This window comes from Alosa sapidissima, chromosome 19 (assembly GCF_018492685.1).
Source record: "Alosa sapidissima isolate fAloSap1 chromosome 19, fAloSap1.pri, whole genome shotgun sequence".
Lineage (NCBI taxonomy): Eukaryota > Metazoa > Chordata > Actinopteri > Clupeiformes > Clupeidae > Alosa > Alosa sapidissima.
In genome coordinates, this window is record NC_055975.1 from 1,720,088 (window position 1) to 1,744,921 (window position 24,834).

Consider the following 24,834-nt stretch of genomic DNA (forward strand, 5'->3'; position numbering starts at 1 on the left):
AAAATTGTGTAAGGAGGATGAGTTTGATAACATTGTAACAGCTTATTGTAATGACCCACACGTTTTATAAGCCAGTCATTAGTGTGTGTCGTGAATGGTCACATAGAAATATGGTCTATGCAATAGCCTACCTACACAGAAATGTCCCAGAACCGTGCAAATGAATTCACGAGTTTGTTCGTTATTTCATTAATCAATTTAGCCAACCATGTTGCTCTGTCTTCTCAGCGCAGGATGGTGTGTAACTGTTAAACACCACAGAAAATAGCCTATCTAATCACTTTTGACGTCAACACGAACACGATCTATCAGGAAGTGAAGATCAGTAACAAGAGACACTCGACAGGTAAGACAGGAAGGTGAGAGCTACACCCTCCTTGTTGTAAATCGGCAGTCGCTTTGAATCGAGCCACATCGCTAAACGGAGACAAAGATACTTCTAGAGGTGAGTTTACTTGGTAGTATTAGTTACTTAATAATGTTCTGAACTTTCAACAACTATTTCGAGAAAAGTCTGAAACAAAATTCCAAGGCTAGAATGAAATGTTTGGTGTTACATTACATTTAGCAGACACTTCTTGACCAAAGTGACTTACATATGTCAGCTATAATACAAGGGATCACATTGTCCCCCCGAGAACCGACAACTTTCAGGCTACTGCACACTAGCCCAGCTCCTTAACCACTACACTACCACCACTTGTTAATCAAGAGCTCGAACATTTCCAAAGAAAACAGCGTAGTCTTGTCTGAATAATAATGCAAAAGACAAGCAGATTTTAAAAGATAAACAAAAAAGAGAATGTGTTTTCTGTGGAGAAGAGTCATCATACTTCCTGCATTGCTCTTTTTTTTTTTGGTGTGAAGAAAGCTCTTGTTTGTTTGTGTCAACATTAGTAACTCCATCCCTTAAAGATTTCTTCTGTGGTTTCACTGGACAAAAAAAGTCTGTCATGTTTATTTTGACAGTGTGCTACTGTGATAGGCTACTATTTCTAGAAGTAATGGATAGTAACCTTGTTCACTTGTCCCAAGTTTTAGGATGAAGAAGGGAGGGGAGACACTGAACAGGCCGGACAACACCGCTTTTACCCAGCAAAGGCTTCCGGCATGGCAGCCTATGCTGTCGGCTGGCATTGTCATCCCTGGCTTTGTGGTTATTGGTCTGGCCTTCATTGGTGTTGGAGTGGCTCTGTTTGTTACATCACAGAACATCCAAACACTGGAGGTAAGATGTCTAATTTCTCCCCTTCTCACCCTTGTCTATTATCTTGTTTGTCATCCATTTCTATATAGTCTCTCAGTCTTCCTTCTCCCCTCAATTTGTTTCCTCCTTCCCACCCACCTCATTTTGGACTTAGAACAATGCTGTAGCTTATATGTAACATGGACATTTGAACCTCCAAGCACATTAAGATCTAGTGGAAGTGTTTAGTAATCTTGTAATCATGCCACTGATGCTACTTTGATGGATAGCATTGCAACTGAGTTGTAAGGACAACTGATCTTATGGATTCCCATCATGGTTTGCATGTGTTTTTGAAAGTATCACATTATGGTCCCGTGAAACTGACTGCCTGTGTGTTCGCTTCATGGCTGCAGATTACATTTTATTGTGTGTGATTTGTTTACTGCACAGAGGGACTACACTGGCGTTGACCAAAGCTCAGAACACAACTGCTTTCAGTGTCTGGATGTAAAAAATTGCATATGTGCTCTTAATTTCACACTCTCAAAGCAGTTTGAGGTAAGGTAGCTGTATGGTATTTAAAAGGGTTTAAATTCTACTTATTTTTGTGCTAACTTAACTGAAATATATTACCGTCTGTAGGGGCCTGTGTTCTTCTATTATGGTTTATCAAATTTCTTCCAAAACCATCGTAAATATGGCGTCTCCAGAGATGACCACCAACTTTTTGGGGATACATCTTACTTCACTGTAAGTTCTGGTTGTAGATTTTTCTTTTCTGTCCTCTGAATTTTTCTGAGCTCCTTTTCATTTGGAGAGCATTTGACCATTAATTTAAGAGGTTACTGTTCAAGGTGTAATGTAATTGGTCTTCTCTTCATTCCCATGGAAACCAAGAGCCCTGATGATACTTGTTCCCCATATAAGTATGATTCCAGAAACAGGCCGATTGTCCCATGTGGATCGGTAGCCAACAGCATGTTCAACGGTATAATTTAAAAGTTAAAAAAAAAAAACTTTGTTTTCATGGTTTTACCTACTTTTTTTAAACTCACAACTTTCTATGCCCTGTGAAATTTAATCAATGTTAACTCTTAACTCTGGCCCTTTTTATAGACACATTCAGCCTCTATCAGTTAGTGGGAGGGCAGAAAAAACAAGTTCCATTTGACGGGAAAGGCATCGCATGGTGGACTGATTACAACCTCAAATACAAAAACCCCTCCAAAGTGAATGGTTCTCTGGCAAATGCTTTCACTGGTAATTTACTCTTTATAGTAAAGAATTCCATATCTGTCAGTACTGCTTTCAATGGTAATTTACTCTTTATTTTCAAGAATTCCATAGGCTTATCTGTCAGTGCTGCTGTATATGTGCTCTTAAGGACATCATTAGACTCGTTGATATTAAAGTACTTAACTCAGTTTTGAAAAGGAATTACAATGTGTGTGTTTGTTTGCATGTATGCATGCATGTGAATAATGGTGTAAATGTTTATTTATCCTGGCTATACTGGCTTCCCCCAATACCCAAAGAAGAGCTATTAATGTAATGCATACATTTGCTGCATCACTAGTGTCATTGTCAATTATTTCCTAATAATGCCTTATCTTTGTTTATACAAATGGTTATGTAAAAGCAATTTGAATTACCTTTGAGTAAACAAATTACCTAGCCATTACACTGTGTAGGTACCGTACAACCGCTGAACTGGCCCAGACCAGTCTATGAGCTGGACACCTCCGACCCATCCAACAATGGCTTCTTGAACCAGGACTTCCTTGTATGGATGAGAAGAGCAGCCTTGCCTGATTTTAGAAAGCTGTACCGTAGAATAACTGAGGGGGACTATGCTGATGGACTGCCCTCTGGGAACTACTCACTAGAGATCAACTACAGTATCCTTTACATTGTTTGGTGGGAAAAAGTGTTAGATATAGCATAAATATATAAATGGATACATAATTATAGATAAAATTATGGGATATGGATTCTGGTAACGGTCTGAAATAATGTGATCCTTAATAACAACACAAGGACTTTTGTCATTATATGCAGTATAAATCCAGACAGTTACATCAGTTTCATGTTTTCACTCCTCAGGAAACGTCCATGTGGGCGCCTCTTTTCTAGTGCCAACCAGACGAACTGGTTTGGCCAGGAGGGTGTGACTACTCTGTTTTAAAGGCAGAGGGATTGAAGGTCCGCCCTGAATGTCAGATGACACAACTTCACCTTGTTGGCTCTATGTGCTTATGCAAACATGATCTGGCAGATTTATATGATTGAAAAGAAAAACAGTGAAAGGTCAATAAGAAAGAACACTCATAGCCATTTTAAAGTGAATTATAAGGTGAAAGACTAGAATAAAACTGAAGGAATAGAATTGTATCTGGTTACTGGACACAGCATGAACATTGAAACTTAAATAATTTAGTGTTATATGAATTAGAATCCATGTTGGTCCTTAACTTGACTTCTTCACAGATTACCCTGTACGTGACTTTGGTGGCCGTAAGAAGGTGTTCTTCAGCAACGTTTCCTGGATGGGTGGCAAGAACCAGTTCTTGGGCATTGCCTACCTGGTGATTGGTTCTCTCTGCATCATCATGTCACTGGTCATGCTCATTGCCTATGCCAAGTACAGATTTGATGATGAGGACTCTTAATCAGCCCAGTGAAAAATGGCACATCAGTACACATTCTCCAGTTGAGTGACCTGACCTCTAAGATCCCAGCTAGTGTGAAATTATGTGAGATCGATGTGGGTTAGATTTTTTTTATTGGTATTTTTTTAGCTTCTGGGAAAGTTTGACTTTAGCATTCCTTCATTTTTGGAGAATTATCAGATGTTTACAGAATTTACAAATGAATTATGGTGAAAACTAGCCTACTTTTATTCCAGTACATGATATGTAATCCACATCTGAAATATCAAAGCTGTGGGTAGTTTAATGCCACTGGCTTGAAGAACTGATCTCAGTAGTGAATGCCATCACAGAAGGAAAGAAACCATGGATTTTAAGCTACTCTTCAGGAACTGTTTTTTTTTTTTTTTCTGGAGAAAAATCTAATGTGACTTTGTAAACCTGTATCATATTTATTGTAGATATTATTTCTCAGGGTATATCTCAGGGTACATTTTTTGGGTGTATGTTCTCATTTGACACTATGAATAAAATGTCAAATTTGTAAACTTTCTTATTGATTTGTTTGCATCAGGGACTGAAAACAGAAGGATTTTCATTTTGGTTCGTTCTGAGCAAAACAATATTTTTGCATTCCCGTTCCAGTGTTCCAAGGCCACTCATTAGAGCGTTAAAGAAGAACGGTTAATAATGTTCCTTTAAAAATGACATTGTCTTTACAAATTGATTTATGCCACGTAGCACAATAGCATAACATTTTTTCTGCATAACAGATTAGATATCAAGGCTGTTAAATACACTGTGCCTGAGGTGTAGGGCGAGATTTGAAAGTATGCAATTTTTAAACATGTCTGATAGCCTAACTTCAGGCACAGAAAATGTCCTTGCTTTAAGCCCTCTAATAGCCTAACCTATGTGTGGTAGCCTACTACCAACAGTATGACACTAAAGATACTTTAGTAATGTCTCTGATATGTTTCAGAAGCCTAATTTAAACTACTTGGAAAAAGGTGGTATAGTGTTGGATATAAAAATCAATTTTATCAACTCATATAGGCCAAGCCTATTATACAACTGTACAGGGGAGACACAGATTCATAAACTCTGACTGAAGTCATCCTATAAGGGGTCTGGGGTACACTGTGTGTAGGTGACTTTTCAAACATATGGACTTTTTAATAATATTTAAAGAAATGGTAATTGGAGCGATAAAAATGTTATTAACCGGTTATCTGAAATTTAAAATAGCGTTTTTACTCTGGAACAAGTGAAGTTGGTTTTATTCTGGTTTTTCGGTTACGTTCATCCAAAAAAATGGTTTGTTTCCGGTTTTCGTTCTTTTAACCGTTTCTAATCCCTGGTTTGCATATATTGGAATAGTGATTTCTTAAAGATGCTTGGGTGTAAAGTAAGTTTAAAATGTTATCAAAATAAACATAGCTCTAGCAAATGGTTTTTAGAGCAAAATGCATGTGCTAAAACTATTAGAAGACTTAATTCATTTTTGAATGCACATCTTCTGATTTTCCTATTCTTGCTGTATTGGAATGTTCACACCTGAAATTCCATCATGTTCATTGTTGTATGATGTAATAATAACTAGGTTTCTGTCCCTATGGAGAGTTAGTAGACCACATTTTAACATTCTATCAGTGTCAGGCCTGTGAAGGTTTAGTGATAAATTCTTCTATTCTGCCTGTGTGACAACCAGTGAAGATGTTCCCAGACATATGGCCATTTTACACTTCGCTACCTAAGGAGGAGAATATTCCCATTTTCTCCAGTCTTCCAGCATGGGCAACAGTGGGACTGGACATGACCCCAGAAGAGTTTGGTTCCATACTCTCTTCCAGGGCATCTGAGGGAAAGAATGTGATCCTCTTCGCAGTGGATGCCATTTACCCGTACCTATCAGTGGTCCTACTTGCAGCTGTGGTAATTTTGTTGTGCAAAGTCTACATGAAAAAGCTAAAGAGGAGATCAGAGGTGAGTTCAGTCATGTCTTATATATATATATGTCATATTGTGTATATATATAAATAAACAAATCAACGACTGGAAACATTTAATCACAGAGTAGTTTGACATTGTCTTGTCTCCCTGTAGCTGAAGTCTGAAATTATGAACACCGCAACCAGCTTGGCAGACTGGAAAACGAAGGGTCTGGCCCTGAAAGAAGCTATCATTTCTGGGCTGGAGGATGTGGAGAGAAGGCTCCTGACACTACAGCAGAAGCTGCAGGTCATTCAGGAGAAGAGGAGAAGAACCAGAGGGAAAATTGTTCTGCGCAGACAGAACAGGAGAATGTACAGTGACTCTCTGCCCTCTTGCTGCAGCAGCTTTGAGTCTCTTTCTCAGGACAAAAATGACAAGAAGAACCTGCTATAATCTGGAGAACTGATAACCTTTTTAATTTGAGCTACTTCTATTAAACAGTAATTAGGCATAGTTGATAGTTGTCTTTTTCTTATTAACACGTCACAGATTGTTTTGTTTTTTAGATTTTCTAAAATTTGATAAGACATGACTTCAAATGAGTAATTCTATATTACCCATTTGTTGTAGGCCTATTCTTGGATCAAATGAAGACGGATATTTCTTTAAAGACTTTACTTAACTTCAGCATCACTTTTACACTGGTAGCAGTGAGGTTATTCACATGACATTTTCATCAGACATTAGTATTAACTTTATCCACACATTAAAAAAACGCAAAAAGTACACAAAGGCAAGGAACGGCAAGGAACGAGCTGGAAAATAGTTAGGGAGTAATATCCCTCCTGTGCAAATGAATATAAGCTGGGTTAGTAGGCCTTCATATTGATTACCTAACCTGTACAGACCACAGGTTGTGAGACTGAGTGGGTGTGTGTCTGAGCAGAGGAACCTCCCTATTTCTTTTATAGTAGCCTAGGCTATGTCCCAAAATACTATTAGATTCCTACTATACGATTCTGTCCCAAAATGCTATAGTATAAATTCCAGTCTTTTCATAAAGGCAGTGCCAGAGCCCGTTATTTTCTGGCTGGCAGTGCTCATCATGGTGCTCATGAGCAGTGAATGAAAGCTGGACAGCGCCTGCATGGTAACGACATCCGGGATATCAGTGGCGTTCTTGGTTACCGTGTTGCAGTTGAAACAAACAAAAACAAACTAACGTTACAGTTAGGCTACTTCATTGATGAAATGTGAATCCTAATTGATCAAGTGATGTATTTTGGTGGGAAAGTACTTTCGCCATAAATAGACTGCCGAAGATGGAGTTCTTCTCTTTTTTTTAGTATAGAATGCTAACTCACCCAAGAGCATTGAAAGGTTTGTTCCAGCTTCTGAAAGCCTAGAAGCTATTGCTAGCGAGCTAGCCTCTTTTTGAGAAGTTTTATTAACTATTTTAACCTTAATGTTATCTCAGCAGCTGTCACTTACACAGACGTTCGGCTACTTATCTTTTTTTTTAATTAGCTGCTAGTATGTTTTCAATGTCTTCACTTGTCGGGTGCGTTCATGCAGCATGCTATGGTTATATTATCTCACAAACTGGAACAGTTGAAGTTCATATAGTGCTAGCACATAATAATACTACTTATGTTTCAGTAGCTACCTCTTTGTCATCAGATGGATATAACGAGGGGCAGCTTGGAAGATATTTCCCGTCCTGCCTCGAGTGATCGTACCCGTATTGGAAGTCGTGTATCAACAGCATCTTTAGGCGAAGGTGGCAGAATTATCCGTGCAAGTCCCACGTCCCTGGAAGTACTTAGTTCTTATACCATAGAAGAACAGGTGAAATCGAAGTCCGTTTTTTTACAAAATATATAGGCTAGGCCTAGGCCAGGGGTTTTCAACTGATTGTGAACCAGGGACCACCATGCTGACTAATTACGTAATGCTAGGACCAACACTGAATAAAAATACTGATTCCCAATCTACATTACTGAATCCATGGTCAGGGACCATGTCCTCACGGACCACTGGTTGAAAATCCCTGGCCTAGGCCACCTAGGCCAATATCAATCACAATAGGCTACAATAGTATAATACTTTAATACAATTTAGTACAGTAGTTTAATAGTTTTCCAACGTTTATGACATGTTTTTATGTAATGGTTTCAGGAGCAAGGACATATCATTTGAACGTCCAAGCCTAAAAGATCTGTGACAGACAAATAATATATTTTTTTAGACAACAGAGATGTCCCATCGGTCTTACTGAATGTGCAAGTGCACTTACTGCACTTGCAAATGGAGCTGAGCAGACTGTAGACCTATGCCATTTCTTGACCTGACACCTCTGCTTTTTGAAGGTTCACACAATGGTCTTTGAAGCTAAAAGCTTTGCAGAAAACATTTCTGATGAAGATGCCCCAGGTGACCTTCTCCCTTCAGGTAAGAGTAAATTAAATCTGAGACTAACAGGCTAGAATATAACCAGTTCAAAGTGATTTGTTGCATATCCACTTTAGGATTAGCCTGGAGATTCCAGACCCTGGTAATCTAGTTAAGGGTCTGGCCACGAATAATGTAATGGCCCAACTCGAGGGGCGGCACCAAACGTGCATTTGAAAATCTCACTGCACGCAATTGGATAACACAATACAACCAATGTTTACTGACTGATTCCGGACTTTGATGCAATTGGAAAACACTACGACTGTCATCAGTTTAGCTCGCCTCTGGCCCGCCTATGTCAGGTACACCGATGTGATTGGCTCCCTGTGATACAAGTGGCAAAAGTAACGTGCATCATTACTCACTGACAGAGTGTCTTGCAGAGACAATTTAAATTGTGCTCTTGCGAGAACTCTGGATTTTCCAGGGTACCTTAGGATATATATCTTCTCAGTAGCCTATGTCCTGGAAAAAACAAAACAAAAAAACCCAGATTTATAGAACATATTTTGAATGTTGCAGAGACGTCTCAGACAGACGGTTCGGATGAAGAGAATGATGATCCAGAGTTGCAGAAGGCTATTAAGAAGATGAAGAGACTGGACAAAATCCTAGCCCAGAAGGTCTCCAAAGAAAAGGAAGTGAAAAAGAAAGGGCGAGAGCTTTCTCAAAAACTATGGCGGGAGCTGCAGGTATGGCAAGAAATGTGATGCTGCTACTGCAGTTTCAATGCAGAACATTTGCAGTGGTCCCCTGTGGTTGAGCTAAATGATCCTTTTAAGATGATGGACATAACCACCAAAATCTTTCGACTGGAAGTCACCTCTTACCTCTTAAAAAAGCTTTAGCAACCTGTGCATTGAATGTGAACTTTACCATAGCAACTTTACCAAACCATATTGGAAGATAGAGTGACATCTGTTCATCTTTCATCTGTTTAATCACATTTAATTTAAAGGAACTCCCAACAAAAGGTGGGCGCAAGGATGTTATTGAAAACACAAAGTTGTTTTTGGCCCTGACATCCTCTACATGTGAGTACACCATAACAGTTGCTTCTTAAGTCATATTTATTATGGAATGATATGTATTATCTATAGAACAATATAAAAAGCTCACACAACCCCTCCGCCCCCACATTTTCAAGCCAATGAATCCAATGTTGAGCTGGACGTTGTTCCCGTCTTTAGGACTCAGATTCCTGAAAAAGAGTATCCCAGTCAGAAATGTGTGGAAGGTATGCTGCTTAATACATTTTGCCACTTTTGTTTCATTCTTATTCTTTTCCTTTGGGAGGTGACATTGTAAGCATGCTCCTTAGCAAAAAAGCACTTCTGATTTGTAGCCACTAGATGGCAGTATCTGCATGAGTAAATCACTTGTACAACACTAAAGGAGAGGACCCTGTTGAGACTGGGACAATTCTTGAAATACATAAATAAGATCACTGTTTAGTTTTGTATGTACTAGTTATGAACTGAACTGTATGACAGTAGGAAAATAACATCCCTATACATATATGTGATAAAAAGGAGCACATCGTTTTAAGCTTTATTCTTTATGATTGCCATCCACTAAATTGAATTATTTGGTTTGACATACTTCAGCTATGCAGAGGAAATGTATAGTCTGATTAATTTAGTTATTGTCTGAAAGCACTCGTCGTCTCCTGTTTATCTGTACAGGTGAGTGTAAGAACAGTGACTCAGCAACAGAGCCATCTGAAGTGGATCAGGAGCAGGACAAAGAGGGCAAAGCAGACAGCAGCAGACAGACGGGGGACGCCACAGGCAAGCAGGCACAGAACTTTGTGACAAAAAACATTGAGGTAAGTCAGAGGTCATGCGAGGTCAGTCATATGGCAGTCAATTTCATGAGTGAATCCCTTGTCCACGTGTTTTTTTTCCCCTCTGGGGTTGCCTTTGAAAGAGAGATCAGAGATGTGCCTGAAGCTTGGGGAAATGTAACTGTGTGTGTGTGTGTGTGTGTGTGTGTGTGTGTGTGTGTGTGTGTGTGTGTGTGTGTGTGGTGGCTGAATTAAATTTAATGTTTTCAAAACTTGCTCACATGATGCCTCTCCACTCACTCCCTGTGGAACGTGACAGCTGGCAAGCTCTGGCCACCACGTGCCCATGACACTGGACGAGAAGCAGAGGCTCTGTGAACTGCTCCAGGACATCGACAACGAGAGCGAAGACCACTGCAGCACTGTTGCCGACCACGAGGTTAGCAGTCAGCCAGGCCTGATAACTAGAAATAGCTGGATTCAGGGGTCCGCCAGAGCTGCGTTTGGCTGCAGAAGCACTCTACCCATACACTCACATTACTACTAAGCAGACTCAGAGCATGTGTTTAGGATCTCAGAGTAACCTCCCAAATCCTAGATGAACATCCTAAATGAACATTAGCATTATGATTCATTAAGTATATCAAATGTGATATGTTTTGTAAGGTTTCAGGGTGATTAGTTAATGGTTCTACACGTTTAATCTGTGAGGTTAAATCCTTCTTTATGTACCCTTACCAAAAAAGAGTTATACTTAAAATGTATTTTATCAATTAAACTTAAAGGGATATTCCACCATTTGGGGTAATACACTCATTTTTCACCTCCAATTGAGTTTTACCTTTCACCAGTTCATCCAGCCGTTCTCTGAGTCTGACAGTAGCACTTTTAGCTCCAGCTCATTGAATCAGATTAGACTGTTAGCATCTCTCCTAGTTATACACTTACAGCACCTGTTTTAGTTTATTATAGTATATTTAAAGTATTTTTAAGGTGTAAAAGTACTTACTTTTAGTACTTACTTTTAGGATTGCACTGTCACTTTGCAGATTAAAATACAATTTGTTGGAAATTATTGCAAATTGCAATATTAAATTACATAATAAATTGTCAATTGCATAATGTAATGTCTTTTTGAATTGCATATTGCAGATTGCATTCTCATTTGAATTAAGATACACATATGCTTCCATACCTGTCACATCCAGAGTTGCATAGAACAGGTGAGAACCGAGGCAGGCCGGCCATTACTCACGTCGTAGCGATCACCCCACAGATTTCCAGTCATCAGTCACATCTCAGAGACAGCTTCGACCGTCATGACACCCTCCGCGCTTTGTTGAATCTGTCAGTGAGGAGGGTGGCATGCCATAAGGAACTGTCTAACTGGCTAATCCATCCACATCACTTCAAAGCTATTCTTGCAGTGTGATTAAACATACTGGGTGCTGTTCGCAGAGTAACAGGTCAAACAGTCAGATTTCACATAGAAGGGGAGGTTGGGTTGAGAAGGGGCTAAATTCACTCTATCAAATTACTCTAAATTTGATTTATGTGGTGCCGAATTTTGGTTTAATTCTATTTGTCTGATTGAATTCTGGGACAAGTGAGTGCTAACAGCCCTATTGTTTTTTGACAGCCTGTCTGGTTTCTGAAGGCTTCAGCCATTTAACCGCATGCTGTGGTGGCTTACAAACTGCCAACAGCCAGCCTGCCTCTCCTAGCTATTTACTTCAAGCCTTAATCAGTGCACAAGAATGAGTTGATGTAGATTACTGGATTTGAAAAAGGCCGTTCTACCCCAGCTGTCATCAATCAGTGCTGCAGTCTTGTGTACACAATGGCATATTAATGAGAGGTCCTTATGACGTGTCAGACATTTGCTGTTAGTTGCTGCATGGTTTTTTGAACACAAGAATGGTGAACTTTGCGATTGTGCAGTGTGCCTCTCTGAAATGGTTGTAATTGTTGTTAGTCATGAAGGTGGGACACATGGAAGTGTTTAGGCTTCAGTTGTTGTATTCTGCCAAAAAGCACTCTTTTGTTTATCGTAGATTACTTGAGGAAGCATTTTGTGTATGTTATTAGTGGGTATCAGACAGTGGAGGAGTATATTAGCTCTGAGCTTTTTACAGGTTAGATGTTGACTTCCTGTTATTGTGTGTCCCTGCTGTTCTGGATAGTGCAGAACAGAGTGAGCTGGTTTTGATGGAATCCTGAGAGTAAGTGAGTGGATGTGTGTGTGTGTGTGTGTGTGTGTGTGTGTGTGTGTGTGTGTGTGTGTGTGTGTGTGTGTGTGAGGCCATGTCTACCAGAACCAAACAGAGCTTTATAATCAATTTAACCCTCGTCTTTCCTGTCGATGCTGGATGTCTTAGACTAAGGTATAAAATATAGCCAGTGGCCTTTCCTCACTACTCTGATTGATTGATACGATCTGCCCCCCTCCCCTCTTCCTCAGATTTTGACAAAGATGAATAGGACACTGTCTGGCCCTGAGGACTCACTCAATTTTATTCACTATTATTTATTCACTTTCATTCATTATGTATTATTAGCTATAATAATGCAATTGTATTTTTTATATTTATTATATTTATGTTTGGGTTATCCACTGCTGATAAGATGAGTATTGCTTGCATTTGCAGTTGTCCCAATGCTAGGGGTTTTCTTCAGGACCCTGGATAGCTCAGGAGTTTTGCCACCTCCCTGTACCTGTTAGAACATTCATTCACACACAAAGTACATCACAGGGTGAAGGACAAAGAGCAAGGGAGAGAGAGATTAATTTTAAATACATTCCTGATTTGTTTAAGCTTTTAGCTTCTATTTTACTTTATATCCTTTATCTAGGTTAAGTGGAATCTGAAACACTTGTATTGTGTCAAATTTAACCATTTTATTGTATGTGTGAGAGGTCAGTTTCACAGCCATAGCTCAGAAAAATTGGAAGGATGGCACTTTGAAACAGTTTGCCAAGCCATCATGGTTACAATTGGTGTAATTTCCGTTATTTTATTCTACACCAAATTGCTTTCAGACTTTTAGGCCCACTTGAACTGTGTAGTTTAAAATGTTTTTATAGAGCTTATTGAGTCTTGCCATTATGTCCCAGTATGCTTCACTAGAAAGTAGTTGTAGTCCCTCATGTTAACTTATTTGTTCAACATAGTATCTTCACCGTATCTAATACACCATTTTGCCACTATCTCTAGTGCACCATGGTCATATCCCAGACACTGATGTCATCTATTAAGCTGATATCAGCTCTCCTCCCAGGACACATTATGTTGCTTATGTTGGGGGGGGGGGGGGGGGGGGGGGGGGCTCTACTGAAGGAGCTGGGGAGGTGGGCTCCAGCACAAGCATGGGCAGTGGGACAAGAAGTTACCTCACCCAGAAGTGGCGATGACCTCACTGCCCACCCCTGGCTGCCGCCTCGAAAGCCTTTGAGCTCCGGCAGGAGCTTTGCTCATCGCTAAAACAGAGGCAGAGATTAGTCACTACTCAGATATTTGGCCTCCGTTGGGGCGTCTTGGCAAGGAAACGGCCAACGGAGAAAGTGGAGGGGAGCAGAATGGAAGAGGGTGGAATTGAGTGGAGCAATCAAGATCCCCTGTTTCCCCCTCCAAAAAACACAACAAAAATACCAGAGTGGTTTTCACAAGGCCCTCTGACAACAAACATGTCACTCCTGTCTCTAGGTGCAGTTCAACTGTTACGCCAAGTGGGTCCAAGTTTCAACTTTTAGATGTGGCTTGCTCATGCACTGTCCTGGTTTTTAGACAATCAATCCCTGGAACTGACATTTAGCTACTTTCCTTGAGTTTCTTTAAATGTGTCTTACCTTTCAACAGATTTTCATGAGCCCCAGTTTACTGTGAATCCAGAAACTGTTTCACATTAAAGGGGGACCACAGGGACCTTCAAGAAATGGTTTCCTTTCACCGTCTGGGGTCAGACTACAATTAGACTTTTGTTGTAGCATGTTCTTGTTAAGTGTTAACTTAAATTATGTGTAATGATTGCAAATGGACTATTACTGTCCTACTATGTTCTTGTAAACTAAATTGTGCTTGGTGGTTAATTGATTGAACAATGGTTAATTGTTATGTCATGTCTCTTCTATACTCTCTCTCTCTCTCTCACACACACACACACACACACACACACACACACACACTCTCTCTCTCGCACATACACACACACACACACACACACACACACACACAGACTGTTATGTGCCGTTAACCTTTAGCCTATGGTCTGGTGTAACCATGTTTTACCAGGGGACGGCATCTATGTGTACCACGTCAATCCGACTGGGCGAGGGCTACACTCCGGAACCTTCTGAACTGGATCAGCTCGTCCAAATTGATTCCAGACTGCACACCTTGCTCCCTCGCGAAGACTTCCTGTCTGTGCGAAGCCCCTACCCTGACCACAACTTGCCCCAGGTACGTTCTGTACAGTTCAGCCATTGCTGACTTCCCAGGCCCTGGGTTCACCAAGGTCCCATTAACTACTGGTAGCGCAATTTAAAGTGGTGGTGAGATGGAGTCATTAAGGCTCATTACAGTAGCCCGCACAGCAGGCGGCCTCATCAGGCTCCTATTAAAGCATCATGACTTAGCATAAGAGTCTCAAAGGAGGCCCATTGTCTGTTTACCTTACAACTGTAAAAGACATAGCGCCCCCCCCCCCCAAACCACACAAACACACACGCACACACACACACCAGCTATGTATTGCAGGCATGTCACTGTTTCCATCCAGACATCAGGTTGTCTGCAGCCTCTGTGATTTTACAGACCATGACTTCATCATTGTTTGGAAATGTGAGAAGATGTGTGTGAATGAGGCCTTATGCTTTTAAAACTTGTCTGTGTATGAAAGTCTTTTGTGAGGTGTTTTATTGTTTTAATCATGGTGACAGTGTGGTTACAGTTAACTGAGCGATGGCACCACCATTCAGTTACAGTACCTACATAGCTGGCCTATGTTAAGATAAACTGTCGTCTGATTTCAAAGCATTTGGAGTATGGGGAGCAGGATGCTGCTTTTTATTATGTGTTAGACCTTGTGAGGGTACTAGTAGTGTTTATTTCAGATGCCCTGTTATTGGTGGGCTGCAGTGTGGGCCAGAATGCCTCTTGTTGTGTCTTTGTGGGTCATTATTTTTGAAACGATATTTGGTGTGAGTGAGTTTTGACACATTTCCCTCTGAGATAGTTGTTCACTCTTTAGCACAAAGAGCTGAAAGGAATAAGTATAGCATAGCACAAATATAGCATTTGTGTTTGATCAGGGGCATTTTGTCTGTCGCTGTGTTGACTGAGTGCAAATGTGCCTCAGCTCTATGCTCTGTTTGAACATGCCGTGCTGAGGCAACCCAGACATGGATTTGATCATTGAAACCATGTGAAACTTGGAAGTCAGATTTCAATGGTTTGTTTTTAAATCTCTGATAGAATTCATTGTTTGTATCTCCTGTGAACCTTAAGCAACAATATGGTTTGTTTGTAACAATTGTTAAAGTTGTTAGTAAATGGTGAGGCCTGCTCAGAAGTATTTAAATCCAAGGCAACTCTGACCCAGATCAACCTGGGCTGTCCAGCTGTGAGCGTGTCTCCTTACTGTCTGCTACTCCATTGTTGGATAATGGGCATTCTAAGTTGCCCAAAACAATAAAAAACAATCATTTGCCTTTTTCAGGCAGAAATATCAGTATGTTTTTAGTGCAAGTACCATTGACGGTGCAAGGTTCAAGACCCTTTGTCCAACTTTGGCCAAATGGAAGCCTTCTCAACCCTATGATTTAATGAGACAATGCCTTGGGATAAGGAGGTCAACAAACAATAAAAGTGAGAGGTTTCCGTGAATCATGAGAACTATTGTGCAAAAAAACAGCTACTTTCTGGATCTCTGCTTAGGCACGGGATGAACTTTAAACCTTAATGTTGGAAAGACAGTTGGACATAGTAGCTGTCCATCTTGACTCATCCAATGAGGCATTGAGGAATGAGACTGAGATGGATGGTTTATTCTCGGCTGTCCTCACTCCAGGCGGTGTTCTCGCTCCTCCGAGTATTCCTGTCAGAGGACTGGCTCGCTGCAGTGGTAGTTTAAAACATGGTGTACAACTGAGGCAGCCCTCATGTCGGGCTGCAGGCAGGTCCTGTACCATGGTATGTTCATGGCAAAGGGTCATGGCAGAGAAAGAGGGGGATTTTTGTATTATACAAGACAGGACAATGACCGTGTTGTCCTGTGCAGAAGATAATAAATTATCATTTGATTGTGATGTATGGTAAGCTTGCTTTTGACCACAGGATGTCATTTAGTAGTTTCAGTGGCAGTGCAAAGGGCAGAGATGCCAGACATTTTCAATAAATCAGTCTCATTTTACGGTTTTGTTGTGAAAAGAAAAAAATCTATACAGGTTTTTCTCTTGAGAGAGAGAGAGAGAGAGAGAGAGAGAGAGAGAGAGAGAGAGAGAGAGAGTGAGAGAGAGTGTGTGTGTGTGTGTGTGTGTGTGTGTGTGGTAGGAGACAGGGCTCTGATTTACTCTCTCCAGTAGCGTATGCTGCTCACACATCTAATTGAAACCATTTGGGGGAAGGAGCTCTAGGGCTGCATCCACACTATTCTGCTTTCCTTTCAGTTCCACAGACCTTTGTGCCATCCACACTACTCCAGCGTTTGTGCCATCACTACTCCAGCGTTTGTGCCATCACTACTCCAGCGTTTGTGCCATCCACACTACTCCAGCCTTTGTGCCATCCACACTACTCCAGCCTTTGTGCCATCCACACTACTCCAGCGTTTGTGCCATCCACACTACTCCAGCGTTTGTGCCATTCACACTACTCCAGCGTTTCAGAGCTCCGGAACTCCTGAGATGGAACCATTTGAAAACAACGCTGTCTGCCCTGTATTCATTTGAAAAATACACACTTTGCATATTTGTGTGGACAGTTAATCCACAAACATTTGAAAACGATGACGTAAAAACCCAATATTCTCTTCCTGATTGGACCTTGTTAGTCTAATGTTTCTTGACTCTCTTAAAACTCAATTCGACTTCTACTACTAGCCTGCCAGCGGTGAGAGCAACATGGAGCTTTGCTAACCTTGCTGTCTTTGGTGCTATCCCTGGTGCAGTTAAAATACGTATTTTAAATTGTTGACAACTATAAATGGTCATGTGATTTGTGCAAATGGTCATCTGACCCTCGCCTCAGGTGTCTGTCTTCTACTGTCTGTCTAGGTGTCTCTTGCAGACAAGATTTGGGCATTAAAAATGCCCTGTATTTGGACGAATGGACGAATCCATCCAGTGATTTATATGTAACTACAACAATGTCTGTGCTATCTAAAGGAAAACATGTCTTTTTTATTCAGTTGGATATCAAAGTAGTGGCATCTTTCCAGAAAACAGTCATTTGGAAGTTCTAGATTACAGAGAATTCTTGATTCTGATCCGTGACCCATTACTAATAGCCACGTTTGAAATGTTCTTCTACTTCGCCTAGTTTATTTTACCCTGGTCCATGATTGCCTCGAACATGTCCTCGTCTCTAAATGTGGGGTTGCAAATTTGGCCCTGCTCTATCCAAGCACCATGTGCGTCTTTTATTGAAGGCGGAATAATTTAGAGGAAGTGTCAATGTCCAGCTCAGGCAGCAACACATTCCTGCACACACTGGTCTCAGCTGGACTCCAGCGGCCGGGGCAAGGGTTCGAGGGAGTAATTGATTCGCTCTTGTGGATACATTGCCCAGGTTCTTGCAGCCGTCTTCGGCGAGCTGACCCAGAACATAATTAAAAGGTTTGCTGTGGATAGATGGGTGGGTGCCAGTGCCATAAATGGCTGACCTGGTCGCCTTTAATTTCAGGAGAGGCCAAGCACTTGCATTGAGGTCTTTCAAGAAAGCCAAAATGAAAAGAAGCTGTGTGGAGAGGGTCTGGGAGTGGTGTTTTACCCCTTTTGGTTGAAACACTCTCAAAAAATACTCAGCATTTGTTGGAATTAAAGTGTCCTTGAATTGTTTAGAATTTAATATCCAAACATAGATGAGTGTTAATCCTGCCTGACAATTTGTTTATGCCACTTTGGCGTGTGTGTGTTCACAATCCATGTCAAAGACCAGTCTTAACTCTTGCACAATTTATGAGCGGTCAAAACACATCTTATTGGCATGATTGTCCACACATTCTTGTAAAAACATGACTTATATTCCTCAACCAGTCACTACCCGTATCCCCAAATATAGTCATTTCAAAGGCTTCCATAGTAAACCAGTGCGCATGCAGATAAGAGCAAACACGGTTCCTTCATGAAATAGCACCTTAACACCAGGCATTTCCATGCCCTATGTCATATGCCATACATTTAATGGGGGCTCTGAATTTGAAAGCAATATGAAACAATGAGTGTGGCTTATGTTGGTCTTTAAAAATCCCACTACATCTTTTGCAAAAGGGGGATTATTTAGTGCTGGTTCTCACAGGATTTCCAAAGTCAGTATATTTACTTTGAAGTAGTCTTTTGTAGTTTTATGGTACAATAGGCTACCAGAATGTTTCCCCCAAAACTGATGTGGTTATGTTTAAGTGAATGTACTTGGAATCTCAAAACGGTCTTATCATCGTAAAAAGGGGTTATAAACTCGTCTGGTCTTTTACTCACTCCGACGTGATGCAGCACTCTGTCAAGATATTCGTTTTATGGTGAACACATCTTGAAGGTGTGAAGCTTATATAACAGGCTGTTTTTTGTTTCTATTTCTGTGTTGAAATTCTTTCCATTTCATTCTAAGAAACGCATATGACTAGCATTAAATCTTCTTATCAAAGAAGCTTGCGTTCAAATGGGAATATTTGCCAAACAGAATCCATCAGACAAACTTCACTTTTCAAGAATATTGGAAAATCCTGGAATGCTGCATTTTACAAATTTCATCCTAACTAAAGATATATCATACTCCTTTACCACTCTAGTCTTAGTGCTTTGTCCATGGATTGGAAAGGAAGCTTTTAAGACATCAACATGGACCACATAAACTGTTTTTCCGTGAAATTAAATATATAAGAGGAATTGATCCTCGGGTAGGTTACAGGAGTGTTATGTGGTACAGAAAATAACAAACACTTAGCAAGGAAAAAAAAACAAACAAACAACCTCCAACCCATTCATGACAAGAAACATTTAAATGTGGTATATCTCTCTGGTATATTTAAATGTGGTATGTCTTGCACCAGGCCCTGTTTTGTGGCCCTGTGTTCACGCTTGCATGGCAGTGCCAGCTCAGTTTCCACACACCGCCCAACAGTTAAGCCCCAAGGTGGAGCCATCACCAGGGGTAGCTATCCATGCCATCTGGTCCAGGGTGGGGCATTTATTACCACACACAATTACAAAGAGCTGTCTAGGGGGAGTTTAGGGGTGTGGAGGGGTGGGGGTGCTAGGGCTCCTCTGATGGGCAGATTTGTTTTTAAGTGGACCAATATAAGCCCTCAACTTCCTTTTTTATGTGTGTGTATGTACATGTGTGTTTGTCATGTGGCTTTTAGCACGATGCACCGATACATTAGTGGTACAACATTAACTAGGTTACCTTTGAGAGGAATCTCAAATTTTCTTATGTTTGGTGTGGTTAAATTGACTTCAGAGGCTCTTGCTGAAAATCTCTTCAAGCTACGTTTATTCCTCTTTTGTAAATGGAAAATGTCATAGACCGTAATAAAATGCAGTATAGCATAATACATGTTTGATTTTATTTAGAGGTGTTTTGCATGCGCAGAGGTCCTGCAAGAACTACATGTGTCCTAATGACTAGTTGTGTGTGAGTGTGATTTTAATAGTCTCACCACTTCTGCCATATTATTCTTGTGTACTGTTTTGCGGTTTCTTTATTTACTTTGATGCCATGAGGTCACTTTGCCACTCTTTTGCCTGAGCTATGGGAAACACTTCAGAACCGCTGCCTGTTGAAGACCAGCTTGTTGCCTCTTTGCCTTCAATGGTGTGAGTCACAGACCAGTCCTGGGAACGCCCTGCTGACCTTCCCAATGTGCTGACCACATGGGCAAATCTCTGCAAACTAAACATGTTTGATATTTTACATTATTCCACTGCTTGGTTGAATTTCCCATTGTCCTACGTAATTTAGAACGACCATTAACCGTAGGCCTATGTTATTTGCACACCTATGAAGTAGATCCATTTTTTTGGCCGTAGGCTATATTTGTATATTAATTTGCCGAACTCGTTGTTAAGTTGAAATGAACAGTCACGTTGCATCCGAGCTGTAAAATACAGACGTTCAGAACATGGCAACATTGTAGCATATGATGGTGGCTTTTAGCTAGATGGATGACAGCAGGCTAAGTAAAATAGCGATGTTTCAAAACTAAAGTTCATCAGAATCTTGGGATACGCCCGCTTGACAACGGGAGAGAGAACTAACGACTGGCCTTTGGCCGTAGCAACCATCCATTTAGAACTAGTAACGGCAGTTTGTCCTGCAAGTTGAGAAATTAGTTGATATATGTGTCGGAAGAAATTAGTTCTACAAACAAGACAGTTTTAGCGATTAAAACGTTAAAAATGAACACAACGCAAGTGGCAACAGTGGAATAAGCGGGAATATAGCTGCAAGCAGCAATGAGGGGGCCAAGCAGTTGAGCAGGAGTTGTCATGGCAACACAATGTTGCTACATTATACACACACCCAATTAACCTCCCATCCGACCCACCACACACATATACACAGATAAACCTCCATGTATATACATGCACATACCTCAAACATCACCAAATTTATTGTGTGTCCTCAGGTTGTAGTCATGAGACCACATACCAAGTTTGGTGTCAATACGAGAAAGTGTTGATAATTATGGCACCCCTAGTGTTCAAAGGTCACTAAATATATTGAGCATCTTCAGGATGTGGTCCCGAGTCAATGTACCAAATTTGGTGTCGATATGAGAAAGTTTTGCAAATTATAGCACCCCTAGTGGTCAAAGGTCGCAAAATTGATTGTGCATCCTCAGGATGTGGTCACAAGTCCATGAACCAAGTTTGGTTTTGATACGTCAAAGCATTGCTGAGATATGACCTAATCTTGTGTTACTCTAGCGCCGCCCTAGAGGTTGAAGGTCACCAAATTTATTTTGTGTCCTCAGTATAAGGTCCCAAGTCCATATACTAAGTTTGGTTTCAATACGTGAAAGCATTCCTGAAATATGAGCCCACTCCCTGTGATAATAGCGCCACATAGTGGTCAAAGGTCATCAAATTTATTGAGCTTCTTCCTAATTGGGTCCTGAGACCATGTACTGAGATTGGTGTTGATACGCGAAAGCTTTGCTGAGATATCACTTCACTTCCTGTTTTGCGGCTTTGCCGCCAAATTTTATTGGTTACCACGGGCGACGGGTTATCAATATGGCTCCAAAAAGCAATGCATTTGTGAGTCATGGTCTAAAGATCATCTGTGCTAAGTTTCATGAAAATCGGATGAACTTACGATCACTGCGACAAGTTTCGTCAAAATCGGACAAACTTTATGACCTTCGCATAAAGAGCTTCGCTGCTTGGCCCCCAATAATGGACTCCACGGTGGTCTGTTCACCGCTTCGTGTCAGGGCCGTTTTACAACCTCGACCGTGCATTAACTTCTGTGAACAGACCACCGTGTCGTCCATTATCCCTTACGTAGTGTTGCACATTGGAGCCAGCCGCCTGTTCTGTTGTGGCCTTACTGAATTTAGGGTTTGACTGCAACCCTGCTCAGCTCAACACCACCACGCTGACCTTCCAGGATTGTTTTGTTTGGGATTTTAGTAGCTCTGCATGATCACATATGGAACTAAGAAGGCTTAGTGGTTTATGTTTTCCCAAAGTGTAGTGCCTACTGAAGTTCTTCGCTGCTCATTCCAATGTGGTCTTTCTAGTTGTGTGTCATTGTTATTTGTTTATCTTTTACTATTACACTGCAGTAAGAGACACTTTTGTTGCTTCTTCGGATTGTGAGTAAATGCATTTCTACCTTGAGCAGACGTGCATGAAGGCCTAAGACACGTATCACATTTTTCCTTTTTTGTTATAATGGAAACATAGTGTCATCACCCCAAACATGGACTGCGTATCTCATCAAAAACGAAGACTGCCAGATCACAGCGAGCCCTAGCTTTCCATTCTGGTTCCTTGTGCAACACATCTCACATTATAAAAGCCCTTTTAGGAATAATTGCCCACTCCACCACTCTTGTCAACGTGATCTGCAATAAAACCTTTCTCGTTGCATTAGAAAACCAGTCATACACAAATGAAATATATTAAAATAGAAACGAATGGTCCTAGCGCCATGCCATGTGCTGATTGCAAAAACACTGTAAAAGAAACTCGTCACAATTAGTGGAGGGGTCAACCACCAAAAGTATTGGAACTCCTGGTAAGCCTGTAATCCCTGAGGGAATATACTCGAGACAGAAGGGCTCTGATTTACAGCTTCTCTCTTGGCCTGAACATGGGGGGGGGGCATGTTTAATGTCAGGTAGTAGTGTAAAACGCAGACAGGTAATAAGCATAATCTATAAAATCTAGACTATACATTTAAGCCTATTATTTAAAGAGCTGACTCCATGTTAAATGGTTGAATTTGCACCAAGCACAGAGATTACAAGGGTAATGCTGGTCTCAGTGCCATTTAACAATTGGCTTTGGCTGCATTTAGAGCAAGCAAACATACCAATTTCACAGAGGAGGTGTTTACAAAAAGTTGTACAGTGTGCACTGTTTCTGTTTCTCTTTTGGGCAAAATGAAGCAATTAACAGTGCTTTTATTCTCAAATGGCCAATGACTTTACCTCCCAAAACAATGAGAGATCTCAGTTTCTGTTCCCATCGATCACAGTGGGTGGTTTTGTAGCTTTCCCTTTTTATGTCCTATTAAACAGGGGAGATTATTAGTTTGTAAATCTTTTACCCATAGTGAGGTGTGGAATTGGCTTTGCTACAATATGTGTACACAAAGACAGTGGAATTGCAGGAAGTAGCTTGTGGTTATTGATTTGTGAGCTTTACTTGTCCGCACTTGTGTCACCAGGGAGCATCATGAAGCATCCAAGTTTCAGCAGAGGTGAAGAAAGAGCTTTGGCATGCATTCATTATTTGCTTTTTCTACTTTATTTTACAGAGGAGGGGCTGATTTTATCTGAATTAAAACTGTTTGTGGATGTATACTTGAATTAGTTCAACACACACATGTGTATCTCATACATATAGTTATTTTATCAAAACAGCATGCAAAGGGGAGAGAACCCACTCCACTCAAAAAAAGGAAGAAAATTAGGTCAAAAATATTTTTTCCAAGTCGCTGGAGTTTCTCTTTCCTGTGCACCATGATCTATGTCTGTCACGTTGTTGACTTGGGGTGATTTACATTGTTAGGCCATCCTCCACACTGTGACGGAGCTGGACAGGAAGTGATCGCATCCCCCTGGTGCCTCTTTGAGCTCTGGCGCCAAAAACAGCTTGGCTGGTGCCTCCAGCACGCCACAGCTATGGCCACGGCCACTGCTTCCCGTCCATATCTCCTTTACAAGCTGTATCTAATCAATAAAAAAAGAACCTAACGTCACCATCAGAGATTGCTAACAGCTGGACAATGTAGGTCACACACACATGGCTAGTTTTGACCATGGTGCCACTTGTATAGATTTCAAGGGGTAGAGTTGGGAAGAATCAATGGGCCATACTAGTGCGTTTTCAGTCCCAAATGCTTTTGATAAGTATTAGGTAGAAAGGTTGTTATAGTCGCTAATGTTGTGTTTGATGCATCAGTCTTTGGCAAAGAGCCTAGAGAGGGTGTATATGGGTGAATGCACTAGAGGTGAACAGGGGGTCCAGCCTTATAGAGGCTGTAGGGTTTTACCTGCATGAGCAGTATACTCATGACTTTATGTGTGCACACTTGAAACAGTGCTCAATTTCACAAACCAAGACGAGTCCGATTATCAAACTCACAGTGCAGTGGCACATTTAGCAGTGGCACATTTTTTAAAGCAGTTAAGAATACAATCATTCCTTGGCAACTATAAATTGTCACATTTTATGAGCAGATGGTAACCTTATCAACAGCCATGGAAACAATAGTGTGTGTGTGTGTGTGTGTGATATATTTTGGGTAGTATCTCCACCATACGGTTTAGATCTGTAAAAGAACAGACATGCTGATCCAGACCACCCTCAGTCCCAGGAACGGGACTACAAGGTCCAGATGACCCATGAGTTTATCTTCTAATACCTCAAGAATGTGCTGCAATCAGGACATCATCTGTGAGTGATCCAACCTGGCCTTGTAAAATATTAACTTTTGTGTTCTGTGAGAACAAAAAGGAAAAAAATATATAGAAAACCAAAAGAAACAGAACCAATAGGTTTCTGTTGTGCTCTGATCATCCCACCCCACAGTTTTCTCAGAAACATCTGGACAGTTTGTGATGTCTACTCTGAGTTTCACCTCAGAAACGACTGCAGTGAATTAAGGTTTGCTGACCTTGATGGGGTATTATCTTATAGCTTATGCTGCCCGGTGACCCTTTAGGTGTTAGGGGGAATAGGCTCATGCAGGTGTTGATTTGAGAAAGCCAAGGAATGGTTCTCACACTCTTCTTTTAGAAGCTGTGAAAGGCTCAGAGCAGGCCGCAGGTTGGCCCGTGAGCCAGGGCTGTGGGCCTGGGGACTGAGCTCGAGCTCCGGCCTGGGAGGGCGTTAGCCTGCTGGGCTATGAGCCAGAGGACTGCAGAGAGAG

At 41.0% G+C, this 24,834-nt stretch overlaps 2 protein-coding genes across 8 annotated transcripts in view; both read left to right on the forward strand.

Moving 5' to 3' along the window:
• Positions 1 to 90: 90 nt before the first annotated feature.
• Positions 91 to 4,385, forward strand: tmem30b (transmembrane protein 30B). Its single transcript, XM_042073463.1, has 8 exons — positions 91 to 445; positions 1,036 to 1,228; positions 1,640 to 1,747; positions 1,832 to 1,939; positions 2,087 to 2,177; positions 2,306 to 2,449; positions 2,881 to 3,087; positions 3,677 to 4,385. The coding sequence occupies exons 2-8, from the start codon at positions 1,043 to 1,045 to the stop codon at positions 3,856 to 3,858; spliced, it is 1,026 nt and encodes a 341-aa protein (XP_041929397.1). The 5' UTR covers positions 91 to 445; positions 1,036 to 1,042; the 3' UTR covers positions 3,859 to 4,385.
• A 2,564-nt stretch (positions 4,386 to 6,949) lies between these two features.
• fsip1 (fibrous sheath interacting protein 1) overlaps positions 6,950 to 24,834 on the forward strand; it is a 45,029-nt gene continuing 27,144 nt past the window's right edge. For 2 of the 7 annotated variants that reach the window (XM_042071950.1, XM_042071955.1), the window contains exons 1-9: positions 6,950 to 7,152; positions 7,453 to 7,620; positions 8,142 to 8,223; positions 8,749 to 8,918; positions 9,185 to 9,260; positions 9,374 to 9,463; positions 9,912 to 10,054; positions 10,332 to 10,451; positions 14,302 to 14,469. In XM_042071950.1, coding sequence (XP_041927884.1) covers positions 7,453 to 7,620; positions 8,142 to 8,223; positions 8,749 to 8,918; positions 9,185 to 9,260; positions 9,374 to 9,463; positions 9,912 to 10,054; positions 10,332 to 10,451; positions 14,302 to 14,469 — 1,017 coding nt within the window. In that variant the 5' untranslated portion in view covers positions 6,950 to 7,152. Of the gene's footprint in view, positions 7,153 to 7,431; positions 7,621 to 8,141; positions 8,224 to 8,748; positions 8,919 to 9,184; positions 9,261 to 9,373; positions 9,464 to 9,911; positions 10,055 to 10,331; positions 10,452 to 14,301; positions 14,470 to 16,676; positions 17,045 to 24,834 lie in introns of those variants that run through there. The other 5 variants (XM_042071954.1, XM_042071952.1, XM_042071951.1 and 2 more) reach the window with 5 other exon arrangements.

Bases quoted from the DNA above. Each gene is read 5' to 3' on its own strand.
- tmem30b (XM_042073463.1), top strand. From the start codon at position 1,043: ATGAAGAAGGGAGGGGAGACACTGAACAGGCCGGACAACACCGCTTTT. The intron at 1,748-1,831 runs GTAAGGTAGCTG...TACCGTCTGTAG, and splicing joins CACTCTCAAAGCAGTTTGAG to GGGCCTGTGTTCTTCTATTA. The intron at 1,940-2,086 runs GTAAGTTCTGGT...ATGGAAACCAAG, and splicing joins GGGATACATCTTACTTCACT to AGCCCTGATGATACTTGTTC.